The 20,990-nt window shown below is 42.9% G+C and overlaps 1 protein-coding gene across 1 annotated transcript in view; it reads left to right on the forward strand.

The window, feature by feature from the left end:
* The window catches only part of LOC106560972 (protein kinase C-binding protein NELL2-like), a 108,509-nt gene that overhangs the window by 7,710 nt on the left and 79,809 nt on the right, over window positions 1-20,990 (forward strand). Inside the window, exons 3-10 of the mRNA XM_014124461.2 lie at window positions 6,124-6,274; window positions 10,754-10,927; window positions 11,890-11,986; window positions 14,312-14,384; window positions 14,477-14,559; window positions 14,892-15,020; window positions 18,137-18,239; window positions 20,290-20,381. Coding sequence (XP_013979936.1) covers window positions 6,124-6,274; window positions 10,754-10,927; window positions 11,890-11,986; window positions 14,312-14,384; window positions 14,477-14,559; window positions 14,892-15,020; window positions 18,137-18,239; window positions 20,290-20,381 — 902 coding nt within the window. The remainder of the gene's footprint in view (window positions 1-6,123; window positions 6,275-10,753; window positions 10,928-11,889; window positions 11,987-14,311; window positions 14,385-14,476; window positions 14,560-14,891; window positions 15,021-18,136; window positions 18,240-20,289; window positions 20,382-20,990) is intronic.

Raw genomic sequence — 20,990 nt, forward strand, 5'->3', positions numbered from 1 at the left:
GGCACAAACTTGGAGTTCAGACTGATAAAAAAAGTAGCATTACTCAGTTACAGATTAGAGTCAATCACCTGGTGTGAAACCATTAAAGCTGTATACATTCTGCAGATAAGATTAGTGTGCTGGCTAGGCTACCACAAAGCTCTGCTTCCCAGGAACCTCTCTGAGCCTGATGCTTTGAACTTCTCACTCTGTCAATGTATTTCTTGATGCCTGAAAAGGAGTGTTTTTTCCCTTAATTAATCTGTGTCCGTTAGTTCAATGATAGCATTGAAAGCGATGCCGATGTGAGATAAGGTATGACATGGATGTTCCTTTCCAGGCTATTTAATGTCTGTTTTGCCCATGTTAGAGTGGTCATTAAAAGCAGGTGGTCGCCCCATGCAGGCGCCTGCCAATACCTAATCGACTGATGGCTTCTGATGGCTCCTGCCTTGCAGTGCAGTGCATGGGGATGGGGCCTAGGGTATTGATTTGGCAGAGAGCGGGGGAATCTGGCCCTTTCATCCACTCCTCTTTCATGTGGAGGGTTTTTGGGAGGGTTACTGGTAGGGTACTGTCTGGGGCTAATCTTATGCCCTGAGTGAGCAGCACCGACGCAGGGGTCCTATCTCTATGCTTTTGATGCGGGCGTCTCCAAACACAGCCGTGCTCATCAGTAAGTCTGAGAGAGGGGTCCATCTAGCTCCCTAAAGCCCCACCCTACCCCATCCTCCCAACCAGTCCCTCCCCCAATTTGACACTCCCCACCCCCCATGGGAAAGCAGGCTGTGTTCTTAAGAGGAGAGGTTACCACCAAATCACAGGCTGATGGCTTGCTGTGGATCCCCGGGCTCAGTCCCAAGACCCCTCGGCCCAAACGGTCCCCTGCCTCACCTTCATTCTGCCCCTCCATTGTGCCTGGGATTGAGATATCAGTGTGGTCCCCTTGTCTTGGCCAGTCACACCCGCCATGCTGAGGTCTGGCACATTAATGACTAGCACAGCACCGTACCATCTGCGGGCCGGAGCCTTTTGCTTGGGTTCAGTTTTGTTTTTCAAGTCTGACAAATGGCTCATTGTATTTCTGTTGTAGGGAAAACGTCACTAAACCATTATAAGTCACCCTATTTGATCTGTAATTACGATTCAATGAGGTAGTCCACTAAGTCACCTCAAAGCATTAATAATTTCCCCCAATGTCCTACATTATTATGAAGAGTGGCCACTTAGATTTAATTATTCATTCAGAGGCTTTCTGTTGCTACCGTCAGGTTACTGCTGGGCAGACTAATCTGGTACATGTCACCGTTGCATCTGTCCCACCTCAGCCAATGACACTTTAATGACACCAGCTGTGGTGAGAGGATGCAGTCTAGCGTTGCATCTGTCTAGAGGACCTAAAAACCAGACAACCTTTTTTGTTGTTGACAGAAACGACTCAAAACATGGCCTCCCCATGGAGTAGCCTAGCCAGCATCTGTCAGATGCTAATGCTAGCAGCACACGTTACACTCCTTCCCCGAAGACTGTATAACGTGTGTGTCTCCTATCACACGCATCGTCGACTACTCTACATGCTCTCCCTGCACAGTGCCAGGCTTCATCGTGGCCTTGGTAGTGTTTGCAGGTTGCATTGTGTTAATTGTCTACTCCCACCAGCTGGAAGTTAAATGTTTATGCGCTGAGGAGAGGAGAGGCAGCGATGCTAGCTTAGCTTCCCGTAGTGCTAAAGAATGCCATCCTGCATGCGTCCCCTGGCTGGGAGTGAATCCTTTGATGTGATCGCTTCTGAGAAATGTCATAATTTATTGATGCTTCCATTAAAGTAGCATAGACGTCTGGGTAGAGTCAGGGGAGAGGGTGGCATACTGGTGGGACTGGAGAACTGAAGACTAGCTACATAAGACAAGCTGGGCTACACAGAGATCTGAAAATAATATAATATGTAATATACTGTGTATATATACAGTACCAGTCAAAGGTTTGGACACACTTACTCATTCAAGGGTTTATTTTTACTATTTTCTACATTATCAAAAAATAGTGCAGACATCAAAACTATGAAATAACACATATGGAATCATGTAGTAACCAAAAAAATTGTTAAACAAATCAAAATAGATTTTAGATTCTTCAAAGTAGTCACCCTTTGCCTTCATGAAAGCTTTGCACACTCTTGGCATTCTCTGAACCAGCTTCACCTGGAAAGCTTTTCCAACAGTCTTGAAGGAGTTCCCACATATGCTGAGCACTTGTTGGCTGCTTTTCTTCATTCTGCGGTCAATCTCATCCCAAACCATCTCAATTGGGTTGAGGTCGGGTGATTGTGGAGGCCAGGTCATCTGATGCAGCACTCCATCACTCTCCTTCTTGGTCAAATAGCCCTTACACAGCCTGGAGGTGTGTTGGGTCATTGTCCTGTTGAAAAACAAATGATAGTCCCACTAAGTGTAAACCAGATGGGATGGTGTATTGCTGCAGAATACTGTGGTAGCCATGCAGATCACCATGCACAATGCCAAGCGTCTGCTGGAGTGGTGTAAAGCTCGCCGCCATTGGATTCTGTTGCAGTCAAAATGCGTTCTCTGGAGTGATGAATCACACTTCACCATCTGGCAGTCCGACAGACAAATCTATGTTTGGCAGATGCCAGGAGAACGCTACCTGCCCCAATCCTTAGAGCCAACTGTAAAGTTTGGTGGATGAGGAATCATGGTCTGGGGCTAATGCTACAGCATACAATGACATTCTCGACGATTCTGGGCTTCCAAATTTGTGGCAACAGTTTGGGGAAGGCCCTTACCTGTTTCAGCATGACAATGCCCCTGTGAACAAAGCAAGGTCCGTACAGAAATGGTTTGTTGAGATCGGTGTAGAAGAACTTGACTGGCCTGCACAGAGCTCTGACCTCAACCCCATAAAACACATTTGGTATGAATTGGAACGCCGACTGCAAGCCAGGCCTAATCACCCAACATCAGTGCCTGCAGCAAGTCCCTGCAGCAATGTTCCAACATCTAGTGGAAAGCCTTCCCAGAAGAGTGGAGGCTGTTATAGCAGCAAAGGGGAAACCATCTCCATATTAATGCCCATGATTTTGGAATGAGATATTCGACGAGCAGGTGTCCACATACTCTTGGTCATGTATGTATGTGTGTGTGTATATATATATATATATATATATATATATATATATAGGGAACACTTAAACAACACATCCTAGATCTGAATGAAAGAAATAATCTTATTAAATACTTTTTTCTTTACATAGTTGAATGTGCTGACAACAAAATCACACAAAAATAATCAATGGAAATCCAATTTATCAACCCATGGAGGACTGGATTTGGAGTCACACTCAAAATTAAATAGGAAAACCACACTACAGGCTGATCCAACTTTGATGTAATGTCCTTAAAACAAGTGAAAATTAGGCTCAGTAGTGTGTATGGCCTCCACGTGCCTGTATGACCTCCCTACAACGCCTGGGCATGCTCCTGATGAGGTGGCGGATGGTCTCCTGAGGGATCTCCTCCCAGACCTGGACTAAAGCATCTGCCACCTCCTGGACAGTCTGCGGTGCAACGTGGCGTTGGTGGATGGAGCGAGACATGATGTCCCAGATGTGCTCAATTGGATTCAGGTCTGGGCCAGTCCATAGCATCAATGCCTTCCTCTTGCAGGAACTGCTGACACACTCCAGCCACATGAGGTCTAGCATTGTCTTGCATTAGGAGGAACCCAGGGCCAACTGCACCAGCATATGGTCTCACAAGGGGTCTGAGGATCTCATCTCTGTACCTGATGGCAGTCAGGCTACCTCTGGCGAGCACATGGAGGGCTGTGCGGCCCCCCAAAGAAATGCCACCCCACACCATGACTGACCCACCACCAAACCGGTCATGCTGGAGGATGTTGCAGGCAGCAGAACGTTCTCCACGGCGTCTCCAGGATCTGTCACGTCTGTCACGTGCTCAGTGTGAACATGCTTTCATCTGTGAAGAGCACAGGGCGCCAGTGGCGAATTTGCCAATCTTGGTGTTCTCTGGCAAATGCCAAACGTCCTACACGGTGTTGGGCTGTAAGCACAACCCCCACCTGTGGACGTCGGGCCCTCATACAACTCTCATGGAGTCTGTTTCTGACCGTTTGAGCAGACACATGCACATTTGTGGCCTGCTGGAGGTCATTTTGCAGGGCTCTGGCAGTGCTTCTCCTGCTCCTCCTTGCACAAAGGCGGAGGTAGCGGTCCTGCTGCTGGATTGTTGCCCTCCTACGGCCTCCTCCACGTCTCCTGATGTACTGGCCTGTCTCCTGGTAGGGCCTCCATGCTCTGGACACTACGCTGACAGACGCAGCAAACCTTCTTGCCACAGCTCGCATTGATGTGCCATCCTGGATGAGCTGCACTACCTGAGCCACTTGTGTGGGTTGTAGACTCCGTCTCATGCTACCACTAGAGTGAAAGCACCGCCAGCATTCAAAAGTGACCAAAACATCAGCCAGGAAGCATAGGAACTGAGAAGTGGTCTGTGGTCCCCACCTGCAGAACCACTCCTTTATTGGGGGTGTCTTGCTAATTGCCTATAATTTCCACCTGTTGTCTATTCCATTTGCACAACAGCATGTGAAATTTATTGTCAATCAGTGTTGCTTCCTAAGTGGACAGTTTGATTTCCCAGAAGTGTGATTGACTTGGAGTTACATTGTGTTGTTTATGTGTTCCCTTTATTTTTTTGAGCAGTATATAAGTTTGCATTTCACAGGAAATTTCCTTCAACAACCGGGTGACCAGATTAAGAGCCTACATCTGAGCAAAGAATATTCATGATTGCTCAACCGTAATGCTATCTCAGTTATGTCTATTATTTCTGGCATAATGTGTATTAATGACAGCGAGAGCCGTGTTACTGTCACTGAAACTTTACATAAAGACAGTAGGATGCAGGAAAATAAAACAAACAACAAACAATTCACGATGCCTCAGTTGTTGGTACAGACAGGCAAAAGAAACAATCCACTCTTGGAATTACAGCAGAACACAGCTGGCTATTTCAGCTCCTCAAAACCTCTGATCAATCTCCGACAGGCAGCTTCAGAGCTGCACCTTTGGATTGCAGCTTTATCTGCCAGCCGAGACAAATCGATAGAAAGCTGCAAGACATGGAAGTGAAGAAGAAGAACGCAGCGGCTCTGTGTTATATATATATATATATATATATATATATACATACATGTATATACAAACATATATACAGTATGTATGTGTCCACCACACAGAGACGCTGCGTTCTTCTTCTCTTCCATGTCTTACAATATAAGTGAATAATAAGAAGAAGAAGAACGCAGCGGCTCTGTGTTATTTATATATATATTTGTCTCGGCTGGCAGATAAAGCTGCAATCCAAAGGTGCAGCTCTGAAGCTGCCTGACGGAGATTGATCAGAGGTTTTGAGGAGCTGAAATAGCCAGCTGTGTTCTGCTGTAATTCCAAGAGTGGATTGTTTCTTTTGCCTGTCTGTACCAACAACTGAGGCATCGTGAATTGTTTGTTGTTTGTTTTATTTTCCTGCATCCTACTGTCTTTATGTAAAGTTTCAGTGACAGTAACACGGCTCTCGCTGTCATTAATACACATTATGCCAGAAATAATAGACATAACTGAGATAGCATTACGGTTGAGCAATCATGAATATTCTTTGCTCAGATGTAGGCTCTTAATCTGGTCACCCTATTGTTGCAGGAAATGCAAACTTATAGTGTATTCAGGGTTTAAAAAGGCTTCTAAAGTTTGTAATTTCCACTTCCAGAATTGATTTGCCCTAACCAAAAATGCATCTACCCCTACAAAAATGTCCATGAATTATAATCCACACAATAATTCACATTTCCTGTTGCTGCAGAATAGTTTTCCTGCTGTGGGAGAAACTGGTCAAATTTAAGTTCCTGCATCTGTATGTAACATGCAATGAGGTAATAATACCAAGGATAACCAACATCTGCAACAATGATAGATAACCTCTAATGAATGGAAACACATTGAATTGAAATGCGTAGATGAATAATGCTAATGTATTTGAATTCTCATGTGCTACTACAATATTGTCTTTTTAATGACCAAACTGCCACTTGTTCTTTTCCCAGGTTCATCCAGGGAGGTGAAGGCCCCTGATGATGTGTCTGCGCGGATGCTCCAGAAGCTGAGGGGCCGGACTGAGTTCACCGTGCTGGTCACCCTGAAACAGGAGCACCTAAACTCTGGGGTCATCCTCTCTATCCACCACTCTGAACAGAGGTACGGCCAGAGTCCTTACAATACTTACTGAATACAATGCTGGAGTCCTCACAATACACACCGAACACAATGTCAGAGACCTCACAAAACACACTGATCAGAGTATGAATGGCTCACCTTTGCAGTGAAGTCCTTCTTAAAATATGGGAGTGTCATTTGTGTGTAGAATGTGTTGAGGGTACATACAGTATTTTTGTGTTTTTGTGTAACTGATACACACACACACACACAACATGTTAATTTGTTTAAATGTATGTACCTTTTAAAGTATTTTGTCTTTAATGTATTTTCCGTTATGTGTCGGACCCCGGTAAGACCAGCTGTCGCTATTGCCGTTGGCTAATGGGGATCCTAATAAATAAATTAAACAAATTAAAATACTGACTTGATACCTGCAGCACTGACAGACCAGACTTAACAATTCTGTACAGACAAAGCAAATGACCCTGTACGGCACAATCTCATTTTATTCCTAGTGCAGCACTAAACCAAACACAGGCCCATTGTGGTTGTGAACAGAAAGGTGATGAGCCTCTCTCCTCTTCCCGGTTAGTTAGCATGCTGATCTGTTTTCCATTAGCTAGCTGTGCAGCCAGCAGATCAGACTGGTAATCAGAATGCCACATAATGTGTTGATTGAACTGTGTACATTAAAGTCAGCGCAAAGTAAAGACCTCGCTGCAATGTTAATGACTTTCCCGAGCTCTGATAAGCCCAGCCAGGCTGTGTGTTCACTGCACGCTACAGGCTCGCTTCACTGTTTCATTTGGTTTAGAAATGGTTTGCTGAGTGATCCCGGCAGGCAGAGTTACTGGATTTGTGCAGCTGGTATATTGTGCATGGCTGGGGCAGAATAACTCGTTATATCGGTTTGTAGATAAATCAACTCCAGTTCCTCTTCAGTACAGTTCCTCTTCTGAGTGGTTGTTTTTCTTTTGAATAATACTTTGAAGCGAGTAGCTCCAAAGAAATCTCTGTCTTTAAAGCCAGAGCTGATGACTCTTTATTGGCAACTCTGGCAGCTCTTTCTATTAGTGTCACTTCATATAGGGAATCTCTATGGACTAGATAGATGGAAGGCAGGGCTTTCCTGAAATACCAACATACCCCTGTCCCCATGAGTTTACTCCTCTCACTCACATCACATGGTTGTACTAGTGTTGTCTGGTGTTGTGTCTCACTGAAGCTCTCATTAACAGCCATAGAGTAGCATTAAGCTTGCATATATTCCTGGGATTGAATGTTGAAAGGGTTATCAGACCTAGAGAGACCATGATTCTTTGAAACAGGGTGAGGCATTTATATTTCACCATGGGGTGAGTGAGGTGAGAGATCTACTTTACTGAAAGGATTCGGATTCTGGGAATGAAGAGGAACTGTTCAGCTGTCTGTAGAACTATGGGTGTGATCGGTCCTCTATTGTACTGCCTTTTACCTCTGTTAGTGATGTTGAATTGGGTAGAATGGGATGTGTGTGTGTGCGCGCGCATAGCAATTCCTCTCTCCATATTCCATCTGCTCATTATTCCTGGTTCCACACAAGACAAACTCAAAGTTCCAGTCAAAAGTTTGGCAACATACACATTCAAGGGTTTTTCATTATTTTTACTATTTTCAACAATAACAAATATGGAATCACGTAATAACCAAAAAAGTGTTAAACAAATCGAAATATGTTTTATATTTGAGATTATATTGAGATATTTAGATCATTATCCCGTTGAGAAACAAATTATAGTCCCACTAAGCACAAAAGAGTTGAGATGGCGTATCGCTGCAGAATACTGTGGTAGCCATGCTGGTTAAGTGTGCCTTGAATTCGAAATAACACAGACAGTGTCACCAGCAAAGCACCATCACACCTTCTCCTCCGGTGGGAACCACACATGCGGAGATCATCCGTTCACCTACTCTGCGTCTCACAAAGACGCAGCAGTTGGAACCAAAAATCTCAAATTTGGACTCATCAGACCAAAGGACCTATTTCCACCGGTCTAATGTCTACTGCTCGTGTTTCTTGGCCCAAGCAAGTCTATTATTTTTATTGGTGTGCTTTAGTAGTGGTTTCTTTGCAGCAATTTAACCATGGGGCGGCAGCGTAGCCTAGTGGTTAGAGTGTTGGACTAGTAACCGAAAGGTTGCAAGTTCAAATCCCTGAGCTGACAAGGTACAAATCTGTTATTCTGCCCCTGAACAAGGTAGTTAACCCACTAGGCTGTCATTGAAAATAAGAATTTGTTCTTAAGTGACTTGCCTAGTTAAATAAAGGTAAAGTGAAGGCCTGATTCATACAGTTTCTTCTGAACAGTTGCTTTTGATGTGTCTGTTACTTGAACTCTGTGAAGCATTAATTTGGGCTGCAATCTGAGGTGTAGTTAACTCTAATGAACTTATCCTCTGCAGCAGAGAGAACTCTGAGTCTTCCTTTCCTGTGGTGGTCCTCATGAGAGCCAGTTTCATCATAGCACTTGTTGAGTTTTGCGACTGTACTTGAAGAAACTTTCAAAGTATTTAAAATTTTCCGGATTGACTGACCTTCATGTCTTAACTTCTATGGACTAGGTGGGACGCTTGCGTCCCAGTCAACAGCCAGTGGAATCGCGTGGCGTGAAATACAAATACCTCAAAAATGCTATAACTTCAATTTCTCAAACATATGACTATTTTACACCATTTTAAAGACAAGACTCTCGTTAATCTAACCACATTGTCCGATTTCAAAAAGGCTTTACAGCGAAAGCAAAACATTAGATTATGTCAGGAGAGTACCCTGCCAAAAATAATCACACAGCCATTTTCAAAGCAAACATATGTCACAAAAACCAAAACCACAGCTAAATGCAGCACTAACCTTTGATGATCTTCATCAGATGACACTCCTAGGACATTATGTTATACAATACATGCATGTTTTGTTCAATCAAGTTCATATTTATATCAAAAAACAGCTTTTTACATTAGCATGTGATGTTCAGAACTAGCATACCCACTGAAAACTTCCTGTGAATTTACTAAATTACTCATGATAAACATTCACAAAATACATAACAATTATTTTAAGAATTATAGATGCAAAACTACTTTATGCAATCGTGGTGTCAGATTTTAAAATAGCTTTTCGGCGAAAGCACATTTTGCAATATTCTGAGTACATAGCTCGGCCATCACGGCTAGCTATTTTGACACCCACCAAGTTTGGGACTCACTAAACTCAGAATTACTATTAGAAATATTGGATTACCTTTGTTGTTCTTCGTCAGAATGCACTCCCAGGACTTCTACTTCAACAACAAATGTTGTTTTGGTTCCAAATAATCCATAGTTATATTCAAATAGCTCCGTTTTGTTCGTGCGTTCAGGTCACTATCCGAAGGGTGACGCGCAAGCGCATTTCGTGACAAAGAATTTCAAAATATTCCATTACCATACTTAGAAGCATGTCAAACGCTGTTTAAAATCAATTTTTATGCAATTTTTCCCGTAAAATAGCGCTAATATTCCAACCGGGCACCGTTGTATTCATTCAAAGGCTGAAAGAAAAAAATGGAGAATTCTCGTGAACGCGCATCTCAGTCTCACTGTCCCCAGGCTGACCACTCACAAACTCTGCTGCTGTTCTTTGCCCAGAGACAGCAGACACCACATTCCACGTTCTGGCGGCTTTAGAGAGCCAATGGGAGCCTTAGAAAGTGTCACTTTACAGCACAGATGCTGTATTTTCGATAAAGATGCAACAGAAGGACAACAAATTGTCAGACAGGGCACTTCCTGTATGGAATCTTCTCAGGTTTTGGCCTGCCATATGAGTTCTGTTATACTCACAGACACCATTCAAACAGTTTTAGAAACTTTAGAGTGTTTTCTATCCAAATCTACTAATTATATGCATATTCTAGTTTCTGGGCAAGAGTAGTAACCAGATTAAATCGTGTACGTTTTTTATCCGGCCGTGCAAATACTGTCCCCTAGCCCCAACAGGTTAAGTAATGATGAATTGCTCATTTGAGCTGTTCTTTCCATCATATGGACTTGGTCTTTTTACCAAATAGGTCAATCTTCTGTATACCACCCCTACCTTGTCACAACACAACTGATTGGCTCAAACGCATTGAGGAAAGAAAATGAACTTTTAACAAGGCACACCTGTTAATTGAAATGCATTCCAGGTGACTACCTCATGAAGCTGGTTGAGAGAATGCCAAGAGTGTGCAAAGCTGTCATCAAGGCAAAGGGTGGCAACTTTGAAGAATCTCAAATATTAAATATAATTTGATTTGTTTAACACTTTTTTGGTTACTACATGATTCCATATGTGTTATTTCATAGTTTTGTTGTCTTCACTATTATTCTACAGTGTAGAAAATAGTAAAAATAAAGAAAAACCCTTGAATGAATAGTTGTGTCCAAACTTTTGGACTGGTACTGTATGTCTAAATCAATTCCTTTCTCCGTCCATATTCTGTCTGCTTGTCCATTCAGGTTCCTGGAGTTGGAGAGCAGTGGGCAACGCAGTGAGGTGCGTCTCCACTACCGCACCAAGGGTCAGCAGGCCCACACCGAGGTGTTTCCCTACAGCCTGGCAGACGGACAGTGGCACAAGGTCTCTGTGGCAGTCAGCGCCTCCCACATCATATTGCACGTCGACTGTAACAGGTACGCTTCATGAACAGTGCCATAATAATGAAACTAATCAGGTTTAATTTATTCCAGTATATCGTATTCATTCATTGTCCGTTTAGGATTTTTACTTTACCTTCTATAACAATATTTTAATGTTTGATTTGTTTGCAATAAATAATTCCTTAATGACTCAAACAAATTATGGAAAACATCAGTTTTTATCGTTGTAAAAAAACTGCTAAGCTAAGAACTGCTAGCTAACTTTTTAGCACAACAAGTCAACAACTTCGGGAGGGCAAGCTTACAAAATAGATCCAGAGAAATCCGACTATTCCTAGAGGCGAAAGTAAAAACGGCAAGCTGAGTCAGTCAAAGAGGAGAAGCATTCGTCTCATAAAGGAAACGTTTGTTTAATGAAATAGAGCCATACTAAGACAAAAGAAACATGACACAATGTGTAAATGATAACAAATTAGTACACGATATTTAGACATTCATGAAAATTCTGGAACTGAATTCTGAAATTGAACAAGAGGCTACAAAATAGGATTTTGATTCCTATGCAACGTTCTACTAATAGGAATACTTCACTGTTAGTTTTGTCCTTTTATTCTTTTTGTTTGAACAGTAAAGCAGTCAGCATGGAGAAAGGCTAATAAAACCACTTAGAATTTCTTTGTTGCCATGCACTACCCATAAAGCATATTTAGAACGTGTATTATTCAGAAACATCAAATATGGTCAAAAATGTGAAAGATTCTGTGATACGATATTTTGGCCATATCGCCCAGCCCTGAAGCTAAGTAGTGAGTAAGATGACAGAACAGGGTATTTTTTAGTGTTAGGGGCATTATTACTATTCAATTTATTCAAATATTGTTTTAGTGGTAGTAGTATTAGAAGGGGTGGTGTAGTTGGCAGTTATGTTTTATGATTAGCGGTAATCATGTTTTGCCGACCCTCTGTGTTGTTTTGACCTGTTTCTGTCTTTGTAGGATCTATGAGAGGGTGGTGGAGATCCCGTTCATGGACATACCTGATGACGCAACTTTCTGGCTGGGACAGAGGAACAGCGCCCATGGCTTCTTCAAGGTAAATATGACATGTTTTGTAAAGCTGAAAACTCTTCACGGTGGCTTATGTTTGATGGTGCGTCATAAACGGTGATGATGCTGCTTGATAAATTATTCAAATCATTGAGGAGAAAATTAAGCGCGTTGGCTCATGGACCTTGTTTTCCCACAATCCACGTACTCCCCACCCCATTCCCATCCTTGGTTGTTTAACCATTGACTTTATTTATCAAGTCTGGGAATTTAATTGGTCACATTTCTCAAGTTTGCCAATGTAAATGTTACATTCTTTCTCTCCCCTCCCTCATATTAAGAATGAATTGACATGCTTGTCCCATATATTGTGTCCCCCCTTGTTTACTGCTGCTGTGCATAGCCGGCGTAATTATTCCAGAAACACTGATTTGCTAGAAATCGGTAAAAGCCTTTGGAATGGACCGTGCTCACTAAACATGCCCCATTGTTTATCAGACTTGAAGATGTATCGCCCCTCACACAGGTTTAATCCTCCCAGGAACATCCTTCCCACAGGGATAAGTTAGAGTATATTGTCCTCTCATCTGCTTTTAACCACACTGGTGGTGCTTTATGCCTGCTGTCGGGACAAACTGATCACCAGAATGTGTGTCTGTGTGTGTGTGTGTGTGTGTGTGTGTGTGTGTGTGTGTGTGTGTGTGTGTGTGTGTGTGTGTGTGTGTGTGTGTGTGTGTGTGTGTGTGTGTGTGTGTGTGTGTCTGTGTACGTATTGTGTCTGTGTATAGATACGACTGCCTCTTTGTGTATCGGTCTGTGTGTGTGTGTGTGTCGCTTCTGGCTGTTGCGTTTCCTCAGCGTTAATTGGCAGATGAAAGAAGACTTGGAGGTCACCCACTAGTCTTGTTGTGTGCCCACCACACCTTTCCCTCCCTGATTAGTGCTGGGAAAGGAAAGCCACATCTCTTCTAACGAAAAACCCCTTAATTAACATATCAGACACTCTCTCTTTGTCTCTGTTTGTATAAGGGTTTAGAGGAAGCAACAACAAAAAAAGTTGCTTCCATAACAGAAATGGATGATACCCATTCAGCAGTTCAATATTATAGCATCCTATATACACTGAGTATACCAAACATTAGGAACACCTTCCTAATATTGAGTTGCGCCCCCCCATGACATTAATAAGGGATCATAGCTGTCAACTGGATTCACTGGACTTGTCATGGAAAGAGCAGGTGTTCTTAATGTTTTGTACACTACAGACAGTACATAATATACCAAGATGTGTAGAAATCCTTAAGATGACTCACAATTGATGACCACTTAAGTTGCACTTAGATCAGGCTACGTCTGGAAAGCAGCTCATTTTGACAGTAGTCATATGCTCAATAACATTTCACACGTCATGCCTAGATTCATCAGGGATACGTACATGCGTTATCTTCCCTAGTCTGACGGTTTTTCAGCCTTCCACTGAGTCAGAGTCTAAATTACCGGGAGATGGAAACATGTTTAACGAAACACGACTCATACCTGCTTCCATCTGACCTGATGTTGCCATGAGGAATCAGCGAATTGGGTTCTTTCGATTTGAATTTATGGCCAGTAAATTGAAGTAGCAAGACAATTTAAAAAAACAATTTCTCATAAGTTGCGCGGCTCCAAAGAATCCACTCAAGGAATGGAAGGGGCCAGGTTTCCATGGTTACCGAGTGTCTGGATGTGCGGTTCGGCCACAGGACGAAAGGCTATCAAATTAAGAGACCTATGAATCAAATTGAAACTGTATCTCATAGTTATGCTTATCAAAGGGAATCAGGAGAAAACAGAAATTGCTATTACATTCATGACTCCCGTATCATTGGTTCACTTTGCATCCAATTTCAGTCCAATTATCTCACCACACAGACTGTACCAGTCCAGAGAACACATAACTCAGAATAAAGTTGTCAGACTGCCTCCCCGATATTGAAACACACATTTCCAGTAACATTCACTAAATATTTCATACATTTGTTTTCTGATAACAGTATTTATTGAGGTTGTGCAAAATTTGAAGATGATGAATTGCGTGTGTGTGTGTGTGTGTGCGTGCGTGCGTGCGTGCGTGCGTATGTGCCTGCATGCCACAGTAAATGAACAATAAACTAGACCATGTTTCATCTCTGTTATCTCTCCTCAACCTATTGCGCATTAGTTTCCTTAGCTTCTTTTTATATAACACCATCCACTGCAGTGATGATGGCTATCCTCTCATTTCAGGTGCTATCTGTGATCAAGTAGGACACATTTAGTCTGAAGAGACAGTATGCTCTGTGCTGGCTGTAACTAAGTCTGGGGGTTTTTCTGTGTGGGTGTGTGTCTGCAGGGTGTAATGCAGGATGTTCAGATACTAGTCCTGCCTCAGGGATTCATCTCTCAGTGCCCAGATCTCAACCGGAGTGAGTCCACACCTATTGTATTATAAATGTTATTCACCTGTAACATTAAGGCATGTCTACACATGTTGGATCTGTGGTCGGTTCTTTTCTAGCATGCCCAACCTGCAATGACTTCCACGGACTGGTGCAGAAGATCATGGAACTGCAGGATATCTTAGCCAAAACATCCAGCAAGGTACTTGGATGTATCCAGGTTATACACCTTTGTTGTCAAGGCTGATAGCTTGGGCTATTCGTTTCTGCTTCAACATGTTTCCTTCACCATCAAAGATGCAACCATACTGGCTATGGTCTACCTCTATACTTGCCATCTATGGTCTTCTTATATGAATCTACTTTGATAATGTTATACAGTGAAGATCACCTTTAGTGCATGGTCAACTGTAGCAGGGCTTGTAGTAGGACTTGTTTCATGTGTATAGAGATGGATGATATGCACCGATCTGAGGCTCACTCCCCCCTCTCCCTCCCCCTTCCTCCCTTTGTATCTGGGCTTGGCGTGACCAGCTGTCCAGGGCGGAGGAGAAGATGAATGGTCTGGATGGATGCTATTGTGAGAGGACCTGCAGTGTCAAGGGGGTCGTCTACAGAGAGGACGAGTCCTGGACAGATGGCTGCAGGAACTGCACTTGCACGGTGGGCTGTGTGTGTGTGTGTGTGTGTGTGTGTGTGTGTGTGTGTGTGTGTGTGTGTGTGTGTGTGTGTGTGTGTGTGTGTGTGTGTGTGTGTGTGTGTGTTTCAATGGCCCCATTGTAGACCCTGCCTTTGTTTTGGGCTTCAGTTCATCAAGTGTTGGTGGGGAGGTGGGGCCATACCCCATTGTTGATGGCTTATGTTCTCATTACTGCATTGGATTGAAAGGAGTGTTGCCCTAGATTCCCAAATAAAACAGGACAGAAAACAAGAAGGATAGAAAATGTACACAGAAACTTAACTTGGATTATACAGATAGAGCTGCAGGACAAACCCTCTCTAGGGTCTACTTTCCTCTTCACCAAGCAAGAATTATTAGAAAATTAAGTTATGAGCATAACTATATACCACATCAACAGACATATTTCACCCCCTGTCACTCTACCAATGTGAAATAATTTCACTATTCCAGTAATATCCTTTTTTGTCAGATATCCAGATATTTTAGAAAGTATATATTTTTTAACTTACGTTTTTAACTTGAGCACTGCTGCGCAAGGGAGAGAGGTTGGCAAGGGAGAGAGGTTGGCGCTCTATTGCTGCAGCTGTGGAGGGGCTGTGTGTGTGGGAGCGAGCAGACGAAGGCAGAGAGAGAGAGACGCAGTAGCCGACTCGGCTACAGCCAAGACGAGCTAACTTGTAGCAGCCACAATGTTATTTATCATCCCATATTACAGTGCCTGTCTTGGCTGGAGTAGACTAGAGAAGCCAGCTAGCTAGCTAAGTTAGCCAGCTATAGCTAGCTAGGCCAATTGAGGCCAAATGCTGCCCTTTCAACAGCCTAGCTATTGCTTGCTCATTGTAGCCTACTCCTCATTTCGCAAACTTTTAATTCCGAAATTTTATTCCATCTTGCATTGCATTAGTGAACTCTCACTCCACTTGCTACACATGGAGCCGCTTTGATTGACCAACATAAGCAACAATCTACACTCGTGAAGGCTACCTGTGGGCTACCGGTCTTTTTATGGGGTGCACATCATAAAAACTACATAGAAAAGTTTTTTGTTTTATTAAATTAATAATTTTAAATGTAATGTTATATCCTTGTATGTAACAATGTCACATGGATATTTTTATTTATGTTAGAAAAAGCCTTTTCAGTTGTTAAAGGTCCAATGCAGCTGTTTTTATCTCAATATCAAATAATTTCTGGGTAACAATTAAGTACCTTAATGTGATTGTTTATTTCTCACACAATTTTTATAGGACTGTCTAGGTATGGGAGGGAAAACTGAAAACTAGCTGTTATTGGCAGAGATGTTTAGAACTCTCTTTATTATTGGTCTATTAACTCATTTACCGCCTGGTGACGTCATCAGGCAGGCCAAAACTCCATCCCACTAAAACAGGCAGAAATTTCAGGATGTCTTTTCCAACAGCTTGTTCACAATTTCACAGTATTATTCCAACATCAGTGTATAAATATATATAAAACACAGGGAAATCACGTTTTTTGATTGCACTGGGCCTTTAAAATAGGCATAAATGAATACAATATTCAGTATTCGAATACTAACGTCCATTCGGATATTCGAAAAATAACTGTGCATATCCCTACAATGAACTCCTCAAATGAGCGGATCTGCGGACTTGTGCCAGCAGATGAGGTATACTATGAGGAGATCCCGTATTGCTTAGTACATTCATTATATTGGTATAATGTGAGTATTATTTTTTATTCAACTAGGCAAGTCCGTTAAGGACAAATTCTTATTTAAAATGACAGCCTATTGTGCGCCACCCTATGGGACTCCAAATCACAGCCAGATGTGATGCAGCTTGGACTTGAACCAGCTACTGTAGTGACACCTCTTGCACTGAGATGCAGTGTCTTAGACCACTGCACCACTTGGGAACCCTGTAAATGTACATATATTTCACCTAATTACTCTCGACAGAGGATCATTATCATCAGCGTTTTGTTTCACCCCGCTCGTCCAATGAATCGTCGGTGCTCATAGACTTGTCGTGTCCTCGATGAAGACTGCAATTACGCCATTAGATAGACACGTTCGTTACGTTACAATTAGCCGCAACCTTTCAAACGTAAAGGTCACAGCATTAAGATGGTATCAAAAATAGTGGATGAGTCAATCCATGTTTCTTTAAGTAGAGTTCAGTTCTCGGGGAGGAATGTGGGTGAGTTACAGAGATAGAAGCACCTCATACTTATTCAATCCTTAATAGGGCTCCCTGTGGCTCAGTTGGTAGAGCATGGTGTTTGCAGGGTTGTGGGTTCGATTCCCACGGGGAGCCAGTACGGAAAATAAATGTATGCATTCACTACTATAAGTCACTCTGGATAAGAGCGTCTGCTAAGTGTAATATTCCTCTGGCCTCTTCTATAGAGACTCTAGGGGAAGAAGGCAGGGGCATCATTAACCTAGGTTATGATAAACATTGTTTTACGCTCATTTACTGCATTTCTACACAATTTAAAAACTCTAAAATGCAATTTGAATAACTGCAAAAATAAGCAAAATGGACTCCAGCCATTATCACCATGTACAGTAGCTGTACCTCTATTCACCTCAGTCAATAGGGGTCTGAACATTCTACAAACAGCTGCCGGCTACGCACTAGCTCAGCACCGGGATTAAAACTTTAGTTTAGTTTCATGTCTAGTCAAACAGCAGTTACCTAGCAAAAGCCATCTACTACAGCCATCTTTACCTCTGCAATGTGTTGAGAAAAGGTCCTGCTGGTCCCTGCAGCTGTGTTGATGTGCTCTTCCACAGAGAGGAAGATGTGAAGTGAAAGGTTTCATTCTCGCCCAAATCTGTCCAAAATGGCCCAATGCATTTCTATGGGCTTATTTTGGTCCTAAGCTTGTCGCCTGCCTTCCCGCCTTTGGGACAACGACTCCCATTGTTAGGGCGGAGACATGAGCATCTCGTCATTATATGCAGATCTCTGCTCTTCATAAAGCGAGCCAGACGTTACAAACAGCCTTCCTTCCTCTCCCGGGCATCCACAAGTCCCAATTGGAAGAAGGTTGTGTTTAATACTGTTGCCTGTCAGTTTCAGTGACTTCCTGTCATTTCTCTCTCCCACAGAATGGCACAGTGCAGTGTGAGACCATCTTCTGCCCACCCCCTCAGTGCCCAGCGGGCACCACGCCTGCCTACGTGAAGGGCGCCTGCTGCATGGAGTGCCAACGTGAGTGAAATGTCTTAACACACACACATGCACAGATCGACGTACACACAGATGGACGGACAAACACACACACACACACACACACACACACACACACACACACACACACACACACACACACACACACACACACACAAAAACACTCCCCAACATGCCTCCTGAGATGCTCCATCCTTTTGCATATACATGGACCAATTATTAGACAGCCAGCTTATCAACACAGGTGGCCACACTGACACAAATGGGAGACAGACACCAGGGTTCGCAGGATGTGAGATGAACTAGTTCCTGTTTACAGTAGACAGGATGATGCTACTGTATGAGGTGGGGGAGCTCATCATGGACGTTCAAATCGAGAGAAAAAAACAAAAAAAAACGTATTAGAAGCTGAGGAAAAACAACATGAAAAACATGTTTATCTGGAGAAAGAAAACAGAATTATGAAATGGATGCAGGATGCCGTCGGAGTAGCCTTGTGTCTGGCTGAGCAGACCATGAAACATTAAGATAAATGTCTGTATGTTTTATTTGATCAATAACCGCTTAGCCCGTGGATGTGTTCTTTTCGGATAAATAATTCTGTTTCATCACGTATCTACACAGAGAGAATGTTTTTCCAGCCGACTCGGAAGATAGGAAAGCAGCGCTATTATCCTCCTATATACAGGGCCTTACCACTTATATTTCCGCAATTTCTGTTTTCAACGTAGAGATAGATTTCAACGAATATTAGCTTTACTCACCTCCACATTTCTTTCCTATTGGCAGAAACGACCTCCGTAGTAAGTGATGTGTTTACCTTTCAAAAGCAATCGAAGCGGTATAGTTCCTGAGATTACATTCCTCTTAAACATGCATGCATGCTATATGTCACACATTCCAAGGTTCTCTCAACATTGGCTTTGGTCTCAATAAGCCTCTTGTTATTAAGAAGAGCTAGTTCCACTGTGTAACCTGTGGCAGACTATATATGTTTAGAGGCCCGGGTTGCACTGTACATCTTTTCAAGTGTAAATTGAATTAAATTTAAACTCACTGCAAAACTCACACACACACACACACCGTCAACACACACACAAACACGCGCAAGCTGATCCATGGGAATCAGACTCAGTCAAACTATTCATACCACATTCAGTTTGACTCTTTATCAAAGGGAATCCATTAGCTTAGCTCACTAATCATGCTGTGTTGGCATAAACACTCCCTCTCCCTACCCAACTCTGCACTGCGCTGTGACGGGCGGAGGGGGTTGAAAGGCCTGTAAGCATCCTAATCTGACATCAACACACTGGTATAAATCCTCCTTAACTCTGCCACCTCTGTGTCTCTGTGTACAGCACTGAGGTAGACAAAGACAGGGCTCATTAAGCTTGCTTTGGTGTTAGAGGCTCAAAGGAAGACTCCCTCTCCAAATGAAAACCTTATCTGTTCACCTACTGTACATTACCTCTTCACGGAGCGGGAGGCAGGGAGCTAGGTTCTGGTTCGGATGACTTGTCAAGCACAATGTTTTTAATAGCTTTTTCAAAACTTCATCAATGCTTTTCCTGGTAATCAATTTCGTTCGTTTTACTGGTTCTTTTGCAGATATAATAATTCACAGTTTGATTGACGGGTGAAATGGCTTGGGGGTTAGGGTTTGGCCTATATACGTTTTCCTCTAGCAATTCTGATAATCAGGTAGCCTATCCACTCAAACCTCCACATCAAACTGACATATTTAATAGGATTTTCTGCCCAAGTAAGATCATCGGCTTTCCCCCAGTCATACTGTGTCACGTTGAAGTCCAATGCTCCCACTCTGTTTTCAGATAGGGACAGACATGAAAATCTTTCTTATGTGGCTTCACCGCAGCAGGTTGCCACAGACTGCCACAGTATAGTGAATATCGCCTTTTTTTTTGTGTGTGTGTGTGTGTGTGTGTGTGTGTGTGTGTGTGTGTGTGTGTGTGTGTGTGTGTGTGTGTGTGTGTGTGTGTGTGTGTGTGTGTGTGTGTGTGTGTGTGTGTGTGTGTGTGTGTGTGTGTGCGCGCGCGTCTATTTCCAGTGGTATGCATGTTCAAAAAACAAGAGTTGGTGGAGGGAGATCAGAAAGCGGTCCGCGACAACTCCGGCAGATGCCAGCTGTCCGAGTGCAGGGTGAGTACGACAGCCCTTATGAAAGCATGCTATTGGTGTTTTCCTACCTACATCACTACTTGGTTTAAACAAACTCCCACAACTGCCATGAAAAGACACAATAATTCAAGCAACCAAGCACTTACAGTGTATTAATTTTTCATCACAAGGTGTAGGACAGCCTCGTTAAATAGTGATTCCAGACTAGAGTTGCTCTCATCAGGCCAGAGGCTAAATCAAGCCTGAATGAGAGACTGCAGTCGGCAGTCAACATCAGCTAAATTTATTGATCTGTTTTTTCCTATGCTCTCTATGGGGAAAGTAAATGGGCAGAACTGAGTAATTGAGTTTCCAGGAGGGGCCCAAACTGTCACAGCATGACAATCACTGTTTCGATCAATCATCATCAAATAAATCTCCTATATTCCTGTATGACCATATAGATTGTGCAGTGTGAGACTGATGGCTGTATGGTGAGATCAGACACCTGGCCCATTGGCAGCCCTTGCTTTCTGACTGCAACTGCTTTCTTATATAGACACAGGCACTGACATCGCTACAGACACATATAGACACATAGGCCCAGACGGACACAGAAACAATCTGCAGATCAAAGGACTGTGTAATGGG

The sequence above is a fragment of the Salmo salar genome, chromosome ssa10, assembly GCF_905237065.1.
Source record: "Salmo salar chromosome ssa10, Ssal_v3.1, whole genome shotgun sequence".
Classification (NCBI taxonomy): Eukaryota; Metazoa; Chordata; class Actinopteri; order Salmoniformes; family Salmonidae; genus Salmo; species Salmo salar.